This window comes from Carassius auratus, linkage group LG37M (genome assembly GCF_003368295.1).
Source record: "Carassius auratus strain Wakin linkage group LG37M, ASM336829v1, whole genome shotgun sequence".
NCBI classification, from domain to species: domain Eukaryota; kingdom Metazoa; phylum Chordata; class Actinopteri; order Cypriniformes; family Cyprinidae; genus Carassius; species Carassius auratus.
This window is the reverse complement of record NC_039296.1, coordinates 689,780-712,712: the sequence shown is the minus strand read 5'-3', so window position 1 is coordinate 712,712 and position 22,933 is coordinate 689,780. Positions and strand designations below refer to the sequence as shown.

Genomic DNA, 22,933 nt, shown 5'->3' with positions numbered 1-22,933 from the left:
GAAGCAGTGAAGTCAAGGTAAGTGCTGACCACATAAAAGCCAAAAATTGAGCTCATGAATATTGACGTGTTGATATGCATCGGTATGGAATTTTTTTTTAAATTTGTTTTTATGATGATTTTTAGCTTGGGCAAATTGATCGTATATAATTACCACAGAAAGAATCCACGGACGAAGTCATTTAATTTAATTCGACCGTTTTTACCAATGTTCCGTCCAATGAAGCATCGAATCTACAAGCAGTTGTATTTCAGGTCAGGTAGCCTACATTGTTTGCCATTTCAGCTCGATATAGGGTTAGGATATATATATATATATATATATATATATATATATATTACACCGTTTGTAACAATTAAGTTCGTCTCTGCTTCCCAGAGCAAGACGGGAAGTGACATGGTTTGACAAGAGTTGTCGGAAATCCCAGCAGTGACGCCCAGCTGAGCCGAACACAAGCTGTTCTAGGGGGAGAATATCTGAGTTAAATGAATGGCGTCTTTCATCAGCATCTCCACAAGCGGCTCGTCGTCAGTGATGCGGGACGCGCGAACAGCGGAGGATCAGCGCGCCTGAAGCGGAAATCACCGAGAGCTTTCCAGGGTCCTGAAAACGCGCCAAGCCATGGGTATACGACACTTTCTGCTGCTGCTCATTTATCTGGACCCCCTCAACGTGTTTGGCACCCTGACTGCCAAACGAGCCAAACCTTCTCCCAAAAGGGCTCCGAAGTCGAAGGACCTGAACGGCACCACTGTCGCGCCTTCCGCGTCCACGCAGCGGATCACGCAGGTCCGTCCGGCACTGACGCACGAGACATGCCTGGGCTACTACGACGTGAGCGGCCAGTTCGACAAGGAGTTCGAGTGCAATAATACCGACCACCGTTACTGCTGCGGCTCGTGTTACTTGCGATTCTGTTGCCAGTTTAAAGGCAACCGGTTGGAGCAGAGAACTTGCAAGAACTACCACAAGCCTGACTGGGTGAAAACTGTGCCCACGTCCCCGGTTCCAACAGGGGACACTTACGATCCGAGCATGGACCAAACGAGCACCGCGGTCTACATTACCTGCGGTGTCATTGCTTTTATTATAGTCCTTGGGGTTTCAACTAAAGTCGCATATGACAAAGCAACACAACCACCTCAGGAAATGAACATTCACAGGTGAGCACCTCGCAGTCATTCTCCTACAACTCTAGCTGTAGAGAAGCAAGTACAGGTTCTAAACTGCTCCTAACAACCCATCGAGCTCAAATTCTCATTTGCATATCAGAGATTTGGAGTGATTGATGACGTTGCAATGGGACTGGATAGAAGCACTCTCACTATCTGCAGTTCTTTTTCAAACAAACAAACAAACAAACTGAGAATGCATGTAGGAAAGTGTGCTGTTGACTCCTCTGTCAGTTCAGCTGCTGCACACTTACAAAATGAAAAAATAATTCAGCTTCTCTGGTAACAGTAAACATTTACAGAGTTAACAGTCACTTCCATAATGCAGCTGTGAATTCACATCTTCTAGGCTTCCTACCAAATGCAACTCTGAGAATATTGAAATGTGGATTACTAATGACGATTAAGCATTTATTTATAGATGTTCTTTCTTTATTTCTGTACAAATCCAGGGGAATTAGAGTAGAGTAACTGGAGGTAATCTTTCACCCAGACACTGAAAAGGTGTTGTTGTTGTCATCTTCATATAGTATATTTCTTAAATTTTCTCCACAGAGCTCTAGCAGATATACTTAGACAACAAGGACCCATTCCTATATCTCAGTATGACTGTGAGAGCTTTGCGACCATGAACAGCTCATCCAAAGACAACACTCTACAGCGCACCGGTTCCAAAAACCACTACACCCCTGTCCACAGCTCCAAATCCAATCACGGTAAGTGGCCTGATGCTATTCAGATGTTTGTGGAAAAGTCAAACGGAATGAGTTAGTTTCATGGAATGCATGACTTATTTACTTCAGCTCTGTTCCAAAAACTGTTCCTTTTAATGCATCCAAACCATCACGGGACTTCATAAGTGACCGATCTGGAATGATCTACATAAGCAACAACTACACATGCTACAACTGATTGGTGTTAGCATCTTGCTAAGTTAACAACATGACACAAAAAAATCATAAAAACACATAGCAGCAAGTCAGTTTTCATTTACACTTTTTTTTTTATTGACTTTTTTGCATTTAATGTTTTTATTTATTATTATTATTATTATTATTATTATTATCTCGAAATAAAGCATTTTCCTTATCCACCACCTTATTTATTTTTCTTCACTGAGCTTGAATGCATGCGTTCAGCATTTTGCCAAAACGAGACCGCAGAGTTGGCAGCATGATTAAACCAGCTACCTTTTGGAACCGCATTAGCTTCTGCAGCACTATATGATGGGTTAAATGCTGTCTCTGTCGGCAGCTCACTAGGCTTTGGAACAGAGCACTGGAAAACCTTCAGTCACAGTTGTGATATTGGCTTATATGAGAATAAATATCAGGGGGCTTGTTGGAGGATTGTGTATGTTGCGTTGCAGAACATGTGCTAGACGCCTGTCAGTCAGATGGTTTATATTTCATGCTGTTCTCAATGCAGCATGTTTCAGCCCTGTCACGTGTAATGTGCCATGGTTAACGCATGGTAAACAACTGACTTTTACATGCCATATTTAAATGGGAGCCAATTATAGACGAGCCATAAAGATCTGCCTCCTCAGGTGTGCTTGGATCAAAGGCTATGGTCAGTTTCATTAAGTTCAAGGTCAGGAGGGACTTCGGAGCATTGTTGGAGGTTCTCATGAGTTCTGATTGCACAAACGACAATTTTGACTTCAGGGAGATTCATGTCACTCATATGGCAACAACAGCAAACCAAAGGCGATTTATATTTGACTCCTATTCCTCTACTAGATCTACAGCTCCTGAAACCCCTTATAATGCACTTTAGGTGAGATTTATGCTGCATGTTTTCCATATCCTCTTTACAAAGCGACCTTGTAGTGCAGGATGACATAAGAGCACTTGACCCCTGACCTGGGATCAGGATCGATATGAGGCTCTGAATGCACTGCAGCTCATTAGCCCAAGATCTTTTCGATCTTCATTTTCAGAATTATCTGTTGTTGTCTTCAAAGAAATGTTCCTGCTTCAATACAAGTTTGACAGCATTTGATGATGATTACTACGAAACCAAATTGATTTTGACTGCAAACAGAAGAATTTCGTTGAAGAAATCTGGGTTACAGAGAGGAAGTAAATGAGGCCAACTTTGGAGGATTTGAAAGCAATAAATGTGAATTATGATTATAGAAAAGCCCTTATCATGTTAAAATGTCTGTATTATTGGAGCTGTAATGTTATTCCCAGTCATTTTGAGGATTAAAGATTATGTTTTCAAGGCAGAAAAGTTATATTCACATATCACTTTAGACAGGAAAGATAGGAAAGCAAATAAATGAATAAATAAATTCACCCAAAAGCATAAGTTTATGTGTTGTACTATTAAAGGCTGCACTACTGAAACCGTGTATATGTGTATTATTATTATTATTATTATTATTATTATCTATTTAGACATTAGTCTAAAATGATTTTTATAACATGATCTAGGGGGATTCATCTGGGGTTTCATCGCCTGACTGTGAATAATTAATGTTTTTATACTATAATCTCACACAAATGGACTATCTCTATTGAATCATGCAGGATATTATAAAATGGCAGCCTTAGAAAAATGTAAATATGCTTCATTTGTAGAAGGATGCACAGCAAACGTGTGCACACTAAAGAGACTAAAGAATGATTTGACATTGAGAAATATGCATGAATAAAATAATGAATATTTGATAAATATACCTGAATAACATATAATAACAGTTGCTGAAGGAAAGTAGCACACCAGCGCAGTGAATGTGCTTCTGTAGGCTTTTGTGTGTGTGTTTACTCAAATATAATTCTTTAAGAGATCAGCAATGCATGCATAGATTGTGTCTAGCTTATTAAACTATAATGTAATTGGTTTAATTAAGATATGGAGCACCAATAGGCAATTTCATAACGATACAGCTCTACACATTTTTTAACTTATTGCTTCCTCATCTCTACACAAAGCAGTTAATATCAAAGTTGGATGGGCCATAAAGTCTTACTAGCGAAACAGCTGTGGTTTCTCCTGTGGTTTGCGGAGCCTTACATGCGTTTCTCATGAGCGCATCAGATCCGACGGCACTAGCGTGTCCAAGCACAGCTTCACAAGGATTCTCGCTAATGGTTTGAGGCTCTGAAGTCGTTATCATTTAAACAGCGTCTCGGATTCTTGCCCCTATGGCAAGGTTGAGCATACTTTTTGGGATTTCCTTGGGGGTAATAAGGTAGCCTGCTAAATTCAGCTACATAGTGTTATAACATCCCAGTGTAATGAATTCTCGGCAAGACGGCTCACCTGTGCGTGAGATGCTCAGGGCTTCTCTGGATTTAGAGTGAAAGTAGTTTATTGTGGCTTTATTGTATTCTCTACCCCTTTGATCCAGAAGACTGTGTCAGATCTTCCTCTTACCTGAGTGCTGTACTGTGGTTTTCTCTGTTTGTCAAACAGTTCCTTGTGATCCAAAGCAAAAGGCTGGACATGCAGGCTCTCAGTATGAGAATCTGTCCTTCTCTGAAGTCTCTGATAACAACATTTTAACATCGTGTTTCTTGCAGCTCCATCTTTATATTGTTAAACTTGCAGTTATGACAATGTACAATAGTATTGTAATGTCAAATTTGAAATCATCTTTTGTGTTCTACAGACGAAAGAAAAATGAATGCAGATTTGACATTAAATGATGGTGAACACATTATATCAGAATTGTAATTTTTGGGTTGATAATGCCTACAATTTTAGTAATGAAAAGCATTACATTCTCTGAAAACAAGAAACACGAGTGAAAGTGACTGCAGTAGACTCCCAGATGGTGCTCAAGGTTATCGTCCGACTTCTGACTCCTCCATGAACATGCTTGTATTTCATTGATAATGAGAATGTCAAGAATAGAAATAACACCTCGGACGCTGCCAGCATCTAATATTCTCATGACAGAGCAGTGTGTTGGGTGGACAAGGTGCCTTTACCTCTGAATTATGAAATATCATCAGTCTTGAAATGCAGTGGGAACTTTGCTTGTTGTGCTGCTGTTTATCTGGGAAGCAAAGTGTGACAGGACGCTGAGTGATATTCTACATTAATGTTCAGTTCTGGTGTCCATTTACAGGAGCACATTACTCGAAGGAGAGCAGTCGACGCGGTGGCCATGACCTTCACAACTTCATCACGTCTGGCTTTGTGACACTTGGCCGGAGCAACGAAAAAGGTAACATGATTCTATATCACTGCTTAATGACACTGAGATCATTCGTCCTTGACAAATGAGGGGAAAAAAACATCAATCTAACATTTCTTTCTCATCACAGTTCTGGTTGCTAACACTGAATCTGGCTTCGGCTGAGACAGTTTTTAGTTTTTGTAGGTATTTTCCTAATTCTAAGCTCTGTTTGACCAATTCAAATGTGTCAATTCAATATAAATTATAAACGAAGACCGGTGGATTGATTAAAACAGTAAAATGGCTCATGTTAACTCTTTCTAGGGATTTGCTAGTATTCTATAATCTTTACTGAAAATGAAACAAGGTACATTCTCTTCAAATACTTCAATCTTATGTAGTTTTGTTTGGTTTTTATGCACATGTATCTTGTTTTAAAGCTTGTTGCTGAAACACCAAACCATGTGGTATCTGACTTCTGTAAAGAGTGTCTCTGTACGTCTATTGTCATCTCAACATCCGTAGTGTAACATTAGTTACATGTGGAGCGTTTGCAGCAGGTGCATGATTTTTAACATGTACATAAAACATTACGCTTAATCTAACAGTCGGCGGTAAGTTGAATGATGTGGCAGAGCTTCTTCATCCCACACGCAGCGTCGCTCATTTACACCGTTCTCACTTGTGATGCAGCAATTAATATTCGTGCTATCTTTGCTGACTCAGACTAACAATGGATCTACACAATGCATTCTGTGCAAACGAATCACTCATAACAACCTGCCCGTAATAATTACATTTCAGTAATTCCATTAAAGCACAAAGGAAACGAGGCGAGAAATAAGAGGTATCGGCATATTTTGGTGTAAGTGATGTGTGCATGTAGCTCATCAAAAAGTTACGTTTACAGTGATAAACGTGTCATCAATTATCTGACCAGTAGCAAATAACAACTCTTAAAGACTGTAGTGATCACAGCCCAAGCCAAAATAACCATGAGAGGACAAGACCAGCTCCTCTTTTAATTTGCTCCAGTACAGTGCTTTGACCTAATCTCCATTTATTTTTCGGAGTCTGTCTGCCTCCACCCTGCTCAAGATGTTTGTTTTTGATTTTTGTGTAATGTGTCTTTAGTGCCCTTTTCACAATTCAGGCATCTAGTCGTGGTGGAACGAAGGGCTGTTTTTGTTAGTTATGAAATATGAGCAGAAAGGATTTGGACACCGCTGCAGGGTCAGTGCTTTGACAAAAACACATTTTTATTTCTTAGACCGGTGCTGCAATATGAACATCCATGTTTGAAATGTTTTGTTGTGGGTATTTTTTGTTTTTTTACTCATTAAAAGGACCTTATTTACTGGGGGGCTGAGGTTCATAGTTCAGTGGTGCCTGGGGCAGAAGAGGGATGGGGGCCAGTGTGGGGAGGGAGTTCAGCTTCCTGACAGCCCGATGGATGAAGCTGTCCTTCAGTCTGCTGGTCCTGGAGACTCCACAGTCTCCTCCCTGATGGCAGCAGACTGAAGAAGCTGTGTGATGGGTGTTTGGGATCACCTGCGATGCAGAGGGCTTTACGTCACAGTGCTGCGGTGTTGTCGGTCCAGGAGCGGTCCTCTGTGATGTGCACACCCAGGATCACTCTCTCCACAGTCACACCGTTGATGGTCAGAGGAACGTGCTGAGTGTGTGCTCTTCTGAAGTCTACAACAATCTCCTTGGTCTTCTCCACATTCAGAGAGAGACTGTTGTCACTGCAGCACCCGGCCAGGACTCACCTCGCTCCTGTAGTTTCTCATCTCTGTTGTTAATGAGACCCACCACAGTCGTGTCATCCTTAATGAAGAGGTTGGAGTTGTGTGATCAGTATCTGGTCTTTGCTGTATAGTACATTCAACATCGTTAACCGGAGTCAAGATAGACGCCATGTTTACTTTGACATGAATGAAGACAAGGCCCTACTGTATTAAGATTTTTTTTTGGCAAAAAAATGTTCATCGATTTAACAACCAATACAGATTTAGATAGCAGTTCGACCCCTTGAGGAGACTGTATGTCTTATTTTATCCTAAATTTATATGTGTCAAATTTAACATGCCGTCAGGCCTGAAGTCCATTGACGACAGTGATAATGTTTGATTCCTTCCAGCATAACTCTTGCCTCATCCGAGCGAGGGTAAGTGCAGCGAACACATCTCTCCTCTGGATAATGATGCAGTAAGATCAGTGGTTTTCACTGATTCTCTTGCGGTCACGATCAGACAGAGACCAGCGCTGTGTATAGGATGGGCTCTAGACTCTTGATAACAGACAGATATGTCGTGGAATGTTATCCTCTTTCATAAACTGCTGTTTTTGCTCCTAACATCCTTTCTCGGTCTCTTCCTCTGATTGTTGCCATGTTACCAATTCTCATCCTGTGCATCATCCTCACCGCTTGTGCCTTGTGTTCCAGAATAGTTTTAAGAGTCACCATGGTGATTAAAGGGTCATCGCAGGGGAAGACTCTCTAGCTGTGGTGAAACGTGTGTGTGTGTGTGTGTGTGTGTGTGTGTGTGTGCGGGCAGAGCGTTGAGTAATCGAGCGTCCGTCCAAGTACAGAATTACAAAGAGACCATGTGAACGGTTTGTGACTTCCTGTAGAGTGAGATAGAGACAGACCTGCACTACAGGGGAGTGAAAGAAATCATGCCCCACAGTTTTCTTAACAAACGTTAATTACTTAAACTGTTAATGGATAATTAATTGTAAGGAGCATTGGCTCACCGTCTGACTGCATAAAGTTGTGTTCTATTTGCGCTCAGTGTCTGGAAGCTATGATGACTATCACAGTAGGCTTCCACAAGAGCGATCGTGACCAGGACATCTGCACGAGCTCTGATGATGACAACTAACTCACAATTATTTATTGTTAATGTGTGTGTGTGTGTGCGCGCATTTATTTTTAATTTTGTTTGGGTAGTTTTCTTGAACCTGTCTCTTCTTGACCAGCAGATGTACTGTTATGAACAGAACTGTCTCCACCTTGTAGCAAAACATCTCTTTAATGTGTTTGCACACAATCTAAGTTTATTTTCGTTATTTTTATTTTACCATTTTAAACTATTTGATGGAAGTGCAGAGCAAAAGTGAGAAGAATCATAGATGAACTGATTCATGATTTATCGAATATCACACCCGGTAAAGACACTTGGTACATGGGGCAGGCAACAATCTAAAATATTATAAATAATATAAATCATTAAAAAAAAGGGCAGCTGTTTCAGTTTCAGCAGTACATTCATTTTGACTAAATGTTTAGCTACTTTATTTTTTATTACTTTATTACATTATTTTTCTGAATATCGTTAAATTTAAATGATTTGTTATGGATTGAGAGGAACTAAATTAGTATATCTGTATTTATAGTTATAAAATAGTTATTGTAAACTAGTTATCTGTATTTATAATGTTAACCTGGAGCTCTATTTTCTGCATTTTACTTTACACTTAATTTCTTTTCTTTTCTCAAAAACACAATGTTAAATAAGGAATTTAACCATGTGTTTAAAATTTTACTTTGAAAAATTAGCTAATTTTTGTCACTTGGGCACATCCGTGTTTGTTTTCCTATAAGTGTTGTTTTAGGAACAGCCCAAACGCTGTGCCATTATTCACTGATAATCCACCGCTCTAGTGAGCTGCTAATGTAACCAGATCATTGATTCAGTGAGTTGAACTACAGAACCGAATCAATGATGATTGAATCGGTTGCTTTGTTTCACAAGTCGGTCTGAACAATTGATTTGCAAATCACAGGCAGTGTTTCTAGAGTTCACTGTAGAGGATGGTTTATTGTGAACAATGATGATATTTATTTTGCTGTGGCTGCAGAAGTTGTATGAGTTGTAAGGACCACATGTATGTTTTTGTTTATTTTTAACAGCTGTGGTCACGATGATCTGTGTGAAAGGGCAGGTTCTTTAAAATGTAATTTTATTGTTTGACAAAACTGGTCATAAAGAATGACAGAGTAAATAATGAGTGAAGATTGACAGAATGTCCCTCTGCGTCAGAAGCGTCACCATCAGCCATTGGTAGAAAAGCTTCTCTCACAAACAGTGCAGCACTAATAATTATTCATATATGTGTGTAAAGGGGTAGTGGCTGGTCATTCACGCATCTCTAATAGGAGGGAAGACAGCTGATATTATTGGTTTTCAAGGCTCTGGCCTTTGGTTCTGCTTGGCTTGAATATAGAGCAGTTCCTCTGAGAGATCCAGACAGTTCTTTCACATGAACTTGTTAATATGCTAGTCCTCCTGTCATCTTTCAATAGATCCTCCGTTAGTTGGGGAAAAAGAAAAAGTAGTTGCATACTGACCCAATAGAACTGGGAATTCCGAAATTTGCCCTTGTCCTGTAGGCCTGACCAGGGGCGGTTTCTCCATTAGGGCGATTGGGCAACGCACCACCGCGAAAGAGAGGGATTTTTTTTTTTTCACATTCAACCACAGTGTTACGCTAGCGTTCACTATTCTAGACTGTTTGTTCTGCCTCTAAATAGTGCAATCAGTGTCGAGTCGCCTTTTGTGTCAAACTGACAATTGTGCGAAAGCTCTTATTGACTTTTATTCAAAGATCATTGTTTTCAAACTGCAGGCAATGCAATCTCAATGAGTTCCCGGAGGACTCGCACTAATGTGCTTTCCTCATCATGCGTAACCTTAACCTGTAGAAGGATTGGTGGGAACAGTGGCATACATTAATATTTAAAAACTATTTTCAATTTTAACAACATGAAAAAATGTAAAACTTCTTTATCTTTATCAAATGTGAAAAACGTAAATAAATAACTGAGAGCTGAACTTTCAGTTCAGTTGTCAGCTGAATTTGATCGACCTTATGGCGAACGTTACCTCAGCGCAGATGAAGTAATGTAAGGGAGCAATGTAATCTAATGTGATATAAGTGCGTTATCTGATTTAAGTGAGTAGTGCAATACAAATTAGCTGTGTAATAATAGAAGTAATGTTGTAAATGAGCAGTGTAATATAAGTGAGTTGTGTAAGAAGAGATTTATGTGACTTCAATTATTTTGTTATTAAACTGCTTTTGAAGTAAATTGTTTTTTTGGAAAACCACATCCTGGCTTCAGTCTTCATTTGCTGCTAGAAACATAAGGAGAGCAAGTGATCGATAGAGTCAGTTTAAGTTTAACTAATACTATAATAGTTCAGTTTCCTTTACATCTTTAACTAGCCGTTCATTTATCAATTAAATGGGTGACCTGTGGCCTAATGGTAAGAGAGTCGGACCTGTTACCCCGAGGGTCGCAGGTTTGAGTCTCGGTGCTGGCAGGAGGTGTAGATGGGGGGTGAATGAACAGTGCTCTCTTCCTCCCTCAATACTCATGACTGAAGTACCCTTGAGCGAGGCACTGATCCCTTAGGTGTTCCCCGGTGCTGGATATATAGCTGCCCACTGTTGTGTGTGTGTGTGTGTGTGTGTGTCCACTGCTCCAGGTGTGTGTTCAGGATGTGTGTGTGTGTGTTCACTGCTCCAGGTGTGTGTTCAGGATGTGTGTGTGTGTTCACTGCTCCAGGTGTGTGTTCACAGTGTGTTCACTTCTCACTGCTGTGTGTGTATGTGTGTGTGTGTGCACTTGGATGGGTTAAATGCAGAGCACCATTTCCGAGTATGGGACACCATATTTGCAAATGTCATGACTTTCACACATTAAAATGCTCAGAAATTCTCTTATTATTTTTGAGCTGAGAACCTATCGGCATTTCTCCACTGATATGTTAAAAATAGATGATTTGCATATCAGTTTTGAAATGTCTTTGTCTAGAAGAACCGTCTAAACTGAACTATTTGATTTAATGGCATCCAAATAAGAGAGAATTTTAAACAGGCCATTTCACCATGATTTGAGTTCAGTCCAAAGACAGAGACTGGTTTAGTCTCATCTAACTCCAGCAGGATTGAACATTTCCTCTGATCCTTGATTATTCTGATGCAGGCTATGGTTATATCAGAATACATGATTCCCTTTGATTGACATGACAAGTGGAAGGATTGGAGTTTACGAGATTTATCCCTGGCTGAAAAGTTATTAACGCACCTCCTTGCTCATATAAGTAACATCAAATCAATCTGACAGATTCCTGATTGCAGTATATTTATATGGCATCATCCAAACCAAGGCTGCATATGAGTAACCCTAGTTTTGTCACAGCAGTTTTTCCTTCAGTGTGGACAGACTATTGCTATATGGTGACTGATTAGGGCACATTGTCAGCCTGTAACATATGAGTCTGAAAGCAGTGATTACAATCTGTGTCCAGGTGACCTGTCTGAGCTGTCAGATTCTTTAGCAGTGAATTCATTAGTGTGAAAACAAGCTGGAAGAGCCTCCCACTGTGTCCATAAACAACAAAGTCTCTAAATGTCAGCACAGTCATCCTCTCTGCCGCTGGTCCAGCTGTCTCACTCCATATTCCCTGAGTCCTGCAATAATCCACAGGAAGTCAGTTTTCATGTCCTTCTGGCTCCGTTTTGTGTCCATTCGCAGAGAAGAGATGCCACGAACTGAGGGGTAATAAAACTGTGGCTAGAAATTAACAAGCATATAAATAAGAGAATATGGATGGGGAGTTTACATTACGTGTTCTTCACTTTCTAGAAACTGAAATATTGTCCTTGACATCAAACGTGATAAGACTTACTTTAAACCATTTATCATTCTATATATTGTATTGCATGCATTTCTCTTGATTGAGATGTTTATGCAGCTTTTATCTGGATTTGTATTACTGAAGCTGGCACTGAAAGCCAAAATAACATAACATAAAAAGCCCCATCAAAAATCAAGTTTCCTTCATTACGGGTCGTAGGACAGTGTGATGAGGGCTACTATTTCTGGTCTTTATTTGGAAGAAGAAAAAAAAAACAGTAGTAGGAGAAAGGGGATATTCCTGCAAATCCATGTTCTATTGTAAGCTGAAGGAATTGTATGCTAATCGAGAGGTCTTTCAAGAGAGCTGAAATGAAATTACGCAGGAGAACATTTGATCATATACTTTTTTTATGAAGTTTGGGGTTAAACTACCCGAGAGAAGACGTTTCTGTAAATATAAGTGTGGTTAAATGTTTTCTCTTGTTACGTGAATGCTTTTTTCATACTAGTGTGAAATATTCATACCCATATACCGTATGTAAGTTATACCAGTTTTGTGAAATAAAAAAAAATATATATAAAGATTGATTCCTACTAGACCTATATGAAATATAAGTAATTTTCAGCTGTCAAAAAGAACAAAAACTCTTGCCTTTTCATATCATTTAAGCTCTTAAGCTGGTTTTTCACCACTACATGTTCCTCCACTTCAGGAAAAACTAAAAGGTTTTGTTCTCGCAGATGAGCTGAAAGAGAAGGAACAGAAATTGGGGTGAATTGTGATGCTGGGTTGGGCTCCTCACTAATGTATAGTATCAATCAGGAATCTGTCCCCAACAGGCCAGGCAGCTTTTCTATCAGTGCTCGTTACTCTAAGTGCTGATATGTTATGCATCACTTGGAATGCAAAGATTTCTTCATGCAAATGCTCTCGTTTTATATATTTATTATGCATACGTCACTTGGGAGAAAAAGAGACTGTTTTGGGAAGCAGCATGTCATTGAACTCCAGCCAGATACTTCATACCAGCAGATTATTCACACGTAATGGAAATGAATATGTCACGCTGTGCCGCACTGATTAATTTCTCCATTTTAGAAGATGCTTCCTTGTTCTCAGTAAACGGCACATAATGAAGCTGTTTGATTGTGTCTCCTCAGCTAAATCGGTGACGTATGGTTTATTCATGCTAGGATACATAAGCTGTTCATATCAGTGGTCCTCAAGTGACTTTTCATCTGCTTTTATTTGGTATATCAAGTGCCGATATCATACAGTAGTAAAATCTCCCTTACAAACCAAACGTTAAAATTGGTATAAATGCATCAACATAACAATAGGCCTATAAGACATAACATTGGCTGAATAGGACAATTTACAACTTTGTGCGTGCATGAACCATTACCAGCCCAAAACATTATGATTCAAACACTGGGAAGAGTGTTGTGAGTATCAGCTGTATTCAATTCAATTCATGTTTATTTCTATAGCACTTACGATATTTGTACAGCCTATGATACAAATCATTGCAAAGCAGCTTTTACAATATTTAGCAGTAGCTTATCAGTGGTGACTGTCAGTTTATGTGCATATGGCAGAAATCTTCTGAAAAATTAAAGATGTAATCCAACAGACGATGAACACTATTTACAGCAATTACTATATGATGCAATCACACTTGTAGCTAAATTTGGTAGTTCTGTATGTTGTTTCAGGGTGAGCATCATCTGATGTCCTCTAAGTAGGTGACATCATCTCTTCTCAGGTGTTCAAATCACATGTGATTCAGGAATAGTTTTCTCCTCCAAATCATTTTCATATGAGAACTGATTTGCGACCAGTTTCTGGGTTGCGACTCACCATTTGAGAACCTTTGATGTTAAGAATGAAGAGAATTTCATAGTTTCGAATGGTTTCAGTCCTATTGGTCAAAACAATGCTGATAAAATACTGTACATGTTATAGAGACAGACAGCAATGACAACACACACAAACCTGTTTAAATCATGAAATAACTTTATGTTGTTGCTAATATTGCTGGGTCTGTATACATAAGCATGTTATCTGGTTAATAAAATAATTTAATGAACATCAGTATTCTTTATTATAGCATACAGAATAAAAGAAATGAGGCATTTATCTTTGAGCTATATTGAGAATGAACTGATGGCTGATGCTTGCAGGCTCTCGGTTGCGTGTCGCGACTAACAACGCTCTTCAGCCGTGACTGTATTGACAATATCACACAGAAACGAGTGCTATTTGAAAAAATAGTGCATTCAATATGACAGACGATAAATTATGGCTTTATCATTTGTCTCTTATTTTATAATGGTAATGTGCTAACACTGCCCTCACTTTCCCATGCTACAAATTGAATTATACATTGTGTCAGTTCACACTGAAAGATGACTTTCTCTCTCCTTCGGATGTAAATACCATTGATTGAAATGGAAAGAAACACTAATCTGATATGTCGGATATGCTGGACTGTATAACTCTTTCTCCGAGCATGAAACAGACACTGGTGCACTGCTAATCTCAGATGTGTACAAGGAGGATAAGAATTTACAAACCCTCTATGAACAACACTTTCATGAATACATTAACAGATGAAAGGCACAGCAAAGGAGGAGACGTGCATTACAATACTGTTTGCAAAAAAGGCATGTTTTGTGTGTGAATATTTGCATGATTTATGATCGCGTCAGGTCAGTTTTGTTTTTAAACCATTGACTTTTAAGCGAAACTCCGGGACAAAGGACCTCACATAAAGAAACTCCTGTAGATGGATTAAAGTGGATTATATACCATCAAGATTTAACGAGCTCATTCCAGACTGAATAAGGAGCAGTCACACAAGGTCATCTATTTATGGCTGAGACATTAACACATGAACACAAAACCTATACTTTCCCACTTAATGCCTCGATGAAGCCAGCATATCATATTTGGGAAGTGAAATATGAATAATAATCCTTCCCAGCACATTTTCTTGACCTCACCAGCGTAGTGCTTGACAACTGCGAGGCCAATGCTGGTTTTGGTTTGTAATCTATTATTCATATGGAAGCTGTGGGAATGAAGACTCGTCCGAGCTGATACGTTCTCACTCGCAGTGAAGCACACAGAAGCAGTGAGAATGGAAAGAGACGCTCCATCTGGAATCACAACTGAACATATCATCCTGAGCTCCGGCTCACATCCAGAATACAGCTTTTAGTTCTGTGTGTTTTGTGCTGGGGATCCAGTAAGCTCTTTCACAGATTTCCATGTGCTCTGTTGTCACCATAATAACGTTGTCACTGTAAAGAGCTATATCAGGGTCAATTACGTGTTGTTTATTATTAAAAAATGTGCAGTTCATACAGTACATACCATTATTGAATATAGCTCTTTTACTATAAGCATGTTTTTAATTTCTGAACTAAAATTAATTTTTATATACTTCAAATATGTCAAAGTGACACAACTGTCTTGAAATCATGAAGAAGAAAAATGTGTGTGACCAACATGCAGAAAAAAAAGAAGATAAAACAGGAAATTACATCATTGTCAGGAGTCCTGCAGTCTCTAATGACTGTGTGTCTAACACAGTCTCTTAATTAATAATAATAAACTTACATTTATCAGACACTTTTATCCAAAGCGACTTACAGGGCATTCAAGCTAACATTCTTTACCTAACGTGTTCCCTGGGAATTAAACCCACAACCTTGTGTGCTCATTATGGTTTTCATTGGTGCCCATAATGAAATTGCACAAAATGTATGAATGACCTGTAAAGGACAAGGAAAATATTTGTTTACATCTAAACAGGGCAGCTAGTTTTTAGATGGACAGCTTTCAGGTTGCACATGAGCGTTCACTTCTGGTTACTGCATTAATAGAGGTGTTGCAGAAGATCTTAATAAGTTTTGTATGTATGTCTCTCTGAACATCCCTGAAGTGCTTGTTGTGTAACTCTCGTCCTCTCTGAGCACTGATAAACACTGACCTAGCAGGAGTTCATGGGCTCCCACCGAGACTCCGAGTGCTGGGTATGTAGGCTAATGGATGGAGGATGCTCTATGCCATTCTTCAGCACAATGAATGCTTCAGATGGGACACTTACAGTAGCCCAGATCAGGAGAAGTTGAGTGCAATTAGATGGATCTGCACATCTCTCCTCAGGGGAGAGATAGAAAATCAGTTTTAATGGTTTTCAGATGTGATAATCTTACATGCATAAACAATTAAACACATGTGAGTTACACTTTGTTTCCATAGTCCACTTCAGACATTTCATCTAATTATGAGTAACTACAACTACAGCTAACTCTCATTGGATTAGTAAACTCTACGTTTAGGGCTAGTAGAATAAGCTGCTATGTGCTTCATAGTTGGTAGAATGTCTATCGAAATAAAGTGTCATCAGATATTAAGCAGACATTCACTAATACTCTAATGACTGCTAGTTGAGTTGCAAAGTTACTGATCGTCAGTAGAATGTATAAAGTGGACCAGTGAAGTGCAACCTTTCTCAGTATGAGTGTGATTTTATATACTTTAATACTTTGAGTAAAAACTCATGTAACCTTCCAAGTTGTTTTGTATATATTTCCACTCAAGTAGCAAAAGTATTTTGGAAGAAGCCAAGCATCAGGCTTTGTGTGTCGAGAGTGAATCTGCTGGTGATCAGCCCGGTCCAGCAGGGGTCTGACAGGGTCTGGTGGAGACCAAACCTTAGTGCTGGCTAATAGTGCTTTTCATACCATTTTATTATGCACTGGATTATCAGAAATAAAACAATCAATAACATCTTTCAGGAAAGTATTATTATTTAAGGGTTAGTCCGCCCCAAAAATGAAAATTGTGCTATTTTACTCACCCCCGAGGTATCCTAGATGTATATGACGTTCTTCTTTCAGACGAATCCCGTCGGAGTTATATATAAAAATTGTCTTTGATCTGTCAAGCGCTATCATTGCAGTCAGCTGGTGTTGCATTGCTTCAGTCCAAAAGAATTTAAATAAAAAGTTCCATAAAAAATAAAAAAGTCTCACATGGCGCTGAGGGATGAACAAAAGCAAATCGATGTGTTTTTGTAAGAAAGACATTCATATTCAAGACATAATCCTCACTTGAATCTATCTTGTGCTCACTGTTGTAAACGGAAGAAGTTCCGGGGAAATGATGTATGAGGTCAGCACTGAGGAGACTAATCTTAGTTTTTTTTTAGGTAAACTAACCCTTTAACATAATTTTGATTTATTTATTTTTATTACTTCCATTTCTTGAAAATCAATTTCATTTGGTTCCAAAACACTATAAACGCCATTTGTATAAAAAAAAGAAAAAAAAAAGAAAAAAGAAAAAAAAAAGGAAAAAGGGGTTTCTGCCAAAAAAAAAATCACATTCATTAGATGAATTGCATTCGATTATGAAAGCGATATTGCGTAGCTTGTCAGTGTTAGTGTTTTTATTAATGCAATTTATGTTTTTGTAAACTTTTAACTAATAAAATAGACTGTAGTTCCTATTATGGTGTAATATCTCATTTGTATTCCCTACCACTAGATTGCAAACATGTAGTACTTCGATTCTAAACTGACATTTTGTCTCGTTCCTATTCAAAGTGTTCGAGGAAATAGCAGAGCAAGTGAACTCTCGTGTAATTTGTGCGGAAGCAGTTCAGATCATAGCTTATGAGTAAATTGTGAGATTTGTGAGAGAAAATCGCCAAATGACTAATAATAAGTTGTACCGTAAGTGAAGTGACATTCAGCCAAGTATGGTGACCCATACTCAGAATTTGTGCTCTGCATTTAACCCATCCGAAATGCACACACACAGAGCAGTGAACACACACATACACACACACTGTGAGCACACACCCGGAGCAGTGGGCAGCCATTTATGCTGCGGCGCCCGGGGAGCAGTTGGGGGTTCGATGCCTTGCTCAAGGGCACCTAAGTCATGGTATTGAAGGTGGAGAGAGAACTGTACATGCACTCCCCCCATGTACATGTACATGTACAGTCCGACTCTCTAACCATTAGGCCACGACTTCCCCCTAAGGATGTGTTGCAAATGTTATTCGCAGACTTTGTTTCTGAAGGGGAATGTTTGCCTTTTGGAAATGATGATCGATCGTCTAATAGTCGCGCTTCTCCCTGGTACATCTTTGCCGCACAATGGTGCAGTCGTGCAAGGTGAGAGAAGAATCAGAAAAAGCTTTACTGCCAAGTGTGCTTGTGCATACAATGAATTTGTTTTAGTGACATAAGCTTCCAGTGCACAGAGACAACAACACACAGACAAAAAAAAGCAAGCAAACACATTGTCTAAACAGTTGTGCTATACATAATAATATAATTGAATTGAGTAAGATACAGGGATGTACTAGGATGGAGGGGTAACAAGTTAAATATAATGATATTGCACATTTTTTATAAAATAAATATAAGGATATTGCACTTTTTTATTTCGTAAGTGGGGAACATTTAACTGTTCATGAGGTCGATTCCCTGGGGGAAGAAGCTCTTCTTGTGCCTCGCTGTTCTGGTGTTTGCGGCTCTGAGGCGCCGGCCAGATGGCAAAAGTTCAAAGATGGGGTGACTTGGATGTGAGGGATCCAGAGTGATTTTATGAGCCCTTTTCCTCACTCTGGATGTGTACAGATATTGAAGGGTGGGCAGGGGAGCACCAATAATCCTTTCAGCAGTCCGAACAGTTCTCTGTAGTCTTCTGATGTCTGATTTTGTAGCTGAACCAAACCAGACAGTTATAGAAGTACACAGGACAGACTCAATGACGGCTGAGTAGAACTGTTTCAGCAGCTCCTGTGGCAAGTTAAACTTCCTCAGCTGGCGAAGGAAATACAACCTTTGCTGGGCCTTTTTTACGATGGAGTCAATGTGATTGTCCCACTTCAGGTCCTGAGAGATAGTGGTGCCCAGGAACCTGAATGACTCCACTGCAGTCACAATGCTGTTCATGATGGTGAGTGGGGGGAGTGCAAGGGGGTTTCTCCTAAAGTCCACGATCATCTCCACTGTTTTGAGCGTGTTCAGCTCCAGGTTGTTAAGACTGCACCAGACATTTAGATATGGGTCAGATGCAGTATTCCCTAAACCTATACTTAAGATTTAGAGACAAAACATAACACTATTAATGAAATTTTCATATTTGCCATAACATCACTACATTATACTCTATGGGTTCAATGCATTTGCAGACAATGTAGTTACATATAACTATCATATCACTAGCCATTGAAGTACCATTGAATGTATGGCTAATATTAAGTGGATTTTCATGGGGGGAAATCATTTACATCTATTTTTACATTTGATGTTGATCTGAGGAGTTGTTACTTATTGCTGCCATCATGCCAACTGATAATTTATTGCAATGACTTTAAACTCAGTTGATCTATCTATCTGACATATTATGACATAACATTGATGTTTTATATAAAGTCGTTATGGCCATAGGCTATAATATGTTGTTTTTAGATAAATTGCTCAGAGACTAACTAGTTGGACAGAGATCATGTGCAAATCATCCAGGCACCCAATTCCTGGGCATTTCTATTCCATTAACATTGCTAAATATGATTAAACAGGAAAGAAATTAAAGCCCCATTTTTGATTGTCAAAAGAATTCAAGGCTCGGTTCACTCAGCCAATTATATTCCATGTAGTATTTTCATTGGTCAGTTGTGGAGGTCTGATTGGTTAAAGCTTTATTCATAATACCTTTTAAAACAGTGTTAACAAAGTAGCCTATTTTACAGAGAGATGCATATGTGCAAAGGATATAGTAAAACAAAGTAGCTACAATAAACATTTAATGTTGAAACAAAAATACAACAATAAAAAAATCAAGGAAATGCGAAGCACTAATCTGTTTTGAGACCACTTTTTAAAAGTGCATAATGATTACCTATGACAACGTTTAATTCAGGTGCGAAAATAATTAATATCTATAACGCATGAGAATGCGCAGGACACAGTTTGCGTGAGAGAAGAGACACATTTTAAGAGCGCACACTTTTTTCCGGGCGAGAGCAGTATATCTGAGTGTGTGAGTCCGGTTTTGTTCTAGAGCAAAGTGAAGGATGAGTTTGGAGTAAATAATGATTATAGTGCTCCTGTAGCTCAATTGGTAGAGCACCCCGGGAACACATAAAAGTTGATAGCCTGAATGCACTGTAAGTCGCTTTGGATAAGAGCGTCTGCTAAATGCATAAATTTAATTTAATTCTAATTTAATGACAGACTGATGATTTCTGATCTCACAAGCACATTGGTTCTTCGTTTTAGAAGCCTAAATATCACCTTGATCCAGAGGCATTATTGTATTGTATTTTGTTATTGTAATATTCTGAACAAAATGGAGTGCAGACATCTCCGATCTGTCTGTGGGAGGATGTTTGATGTCAGATTGCGTCCCTAGAGTCCTCCCAGTCGAGGTGACCTCAGAGAAACGGAGCCACATTCACTCAATCTCTGCCACAGTCGCCACTGAACACCTGACAAACAGATATGATATAATACTTTGCTAAAAACAGATTCATTGGTATCAGGTGCTGAGCATATAATGTGGACTGTATATGAATGGCTAATATAGCTGGTGCCATTTGTGTCCAGTAAGTAATGTTTTATTGTTGTATTTGTCACTTTCTCTCATCGAGAAGATGTTTTTTGCCACGTGTTTCCAGATTTTCTTTGAATTAGCAGATTTGCACAATTGAATGAAAGTGAAAATTATTATAATGAAAACTAGCATTTTGGCTTTATTATCTCTTTATTCTTTAGTATTTTTAGATTTCACCTTGCATAATGTATTATTTTATTAAGAGGCACTGAAGTTACGTTTACATGTCTGTTCGAGAGGAACGTTTCTACCTACATTAATTGAAAAGTGGGTGTTTTTCAAAAATATCTACTTTAAGAAAAAAAGTACTATTAATGTTAATCTTAAAAATTGTATAATTCATGTATAAATCATTGGTTCTTTGTATTCTCTTGAGCAGAACTGCAGGCACTTCTCTTTTTCTCATAGTAGTGCCCTGTAACATGAGTTTAAAGGGGTTATATGATGCGTTTCAAGTTTTCCTTTCTCTTTGGAGTGTTACAAACTGTTTGTGAATAGATGAGATCCCTAAAGTTGATCCCTAAAACACCTCGTTTAAACACGCCCCCACATGTTTATGTCACCGTGTGGGAAGGTTTGCATAATGCTGCCAAATATTCACGCAAAGAAAGAAGGCATAACTTTTGATTCTCGCTGTTGCCACCAGCGCCATGTTGTGGAGACGCTGTTTCATTGTAAAAGCAAAAATACTTAGTTTGGTCTTCCAAAAGAGGACACAATTAGAAATCATTGATTAAGTTGTATTTACAACACTGTTCCAGAACAGTTCAACCCAAATATTTAGATGTGTGCAACCAGTTTATGGAGGACTGTTTCTTAATGGCTTCAGACGTTTGTTCTATTCAAATAATAGTGCCATTGGACATTACAGGATATTCTCCCATGATTCCAGTTTGAAGCGAACGTATATGTTCCAGGTGTATTGAAGTGTGCGAGATGTGAATTTAAATTGTATTTATTTACAGATGTATATGATTTTACGCTTGTTTGTGTGTGAAGACGTTGCGTATCGCAAATCCATGAATGAATGTTCCGAAGTGAGGTAAACTTCAACAGATTTCCCTGCTCAGGGAGTAGGGAGCAATGAACACTGTGTAGGGACCATGTCAAGGGGAACACAGTTCATGCACAGAGCTCACTTCTAACGAGCTGATTATCTGAATCAGGTGTGTTAAAAAAGAGAGACAAAATGTGCAGAGCTGGGGGCGCGAGGACTGGAATTAAGAACCGCTGGTGTAGAGTAGCTCTTGTTGTTTGTTGTTTCTCCAATAACAAATGCAGACATGGTTTTATGTTTACATGCAATGCAACGCATAAAAATACAGTATAAGTCATTTAATCCAAATTATGTCCCCACTGAATGCAACAAATGCCTCGTTTGTAATGGGTTTTATTGTTTTTGTTTTGTCTCACTGGTGTTCTGACCGAGACACACATTACAGTAAGTTAAGGGGCATAACATTTCTGTCACACACTTGAGGCATTCGACCAATCACAAAGCACTGGATAGCTGGCCAATCAGAGCACACCTCGCTTTTCAGAACGATGCATAGAGGAGCAACAATAATGTACAGTATGTGGAAAATAATGTGTTTTTTTTTTTACCTTAAACAGCATAAACATATTTAATTACACCAAATAAACAAAATAATGTTCTTTTTAGCAACATCATATTAACCCTTTAATGCTAAGTTTAATGCATCACGTCTCAGATGGCACTGAACTGATTAGCTTCCTGTAAGTGCTACACTGCTGTGCTATTAATATTGTGTCTGACTCCTTAAAAATCCACCGGAACGGATCCTGCCTCCCTCTGAGAGCGGTAACAGCACTCTCGATGTGTGTAATCACAGGTACAGACATCAAAATGTTGTGAAACTTTTTTTTCTTCTGTTTTTCACTTAGCTAGAAAAAACACTTTGAAGCTCTGTGCAAGATTTATTGTGCATAAACAAATAATAGTATTAATGAAAGAAAGAGCACATTTAAAGGGATAATGACCTGGCTTCTTTCATTGTTTCATACTGTTGTGTGAGGTCTACTTATGAGGTCTACATGGTTTTACATTCAAACAGCATCAAAATCTAAAAGTAACAAGCTATTTTTTAGCCTGGTTTTGAGTCCGGCTGGTTTTTATGGGCGTGCCGCATTGAAGACTATGCTGCTATGATTGCATAACAGTTTTGCATTGTAAACTAACTTTGACAAGCTACGTCCTTCATTGTTGAAATCTTCTGTGACTTTAGTTAGACACATACACATAATCAGGACATATTAAGTGATCAAACCAATAGTGACGTAGTACAAATATTTTTTACTTACTGTAC

The 22,933-nt window shown here is 38.8% G+C and overlaps 1 protein-coding gene across 3 annotated transcripts in view; it reads left to right on the top strand.

The window, feature by feature from the left end:
* The first annotated feature begins 422 nt into the window (after nucleotides 1–422).
* Nucleotides 423–22,933, top strand: part of LOC113068191 (protein shisa-6-like) — a 49,386-nt gene continuing 26,875 nt past the window's right edge. For all 3 annotated transcript variants that reach the window (XM_026240854.1, XM_026240853.1, XM_026240852.1), the window contains exons 1-3: nucleotides 423–1,163; nucleotides 1,728–1,888; nucleotides 5,257–5,355. In XM_026240854.1, the coding sequence (XP_026096639.1) occupies nucleotides 622–1,163; nucleotides 1,728–1,888; nucleotides 5,257–5,355 (802 nt within the window). In that variant the 5' untranslated portion in view covers nucleotides 423–621. The remainder of the gene's footprint in view (nucleotides 1,164–1,727; nucleotides 1,889–5,256; nucleotides 5,356–22,933) is intronic.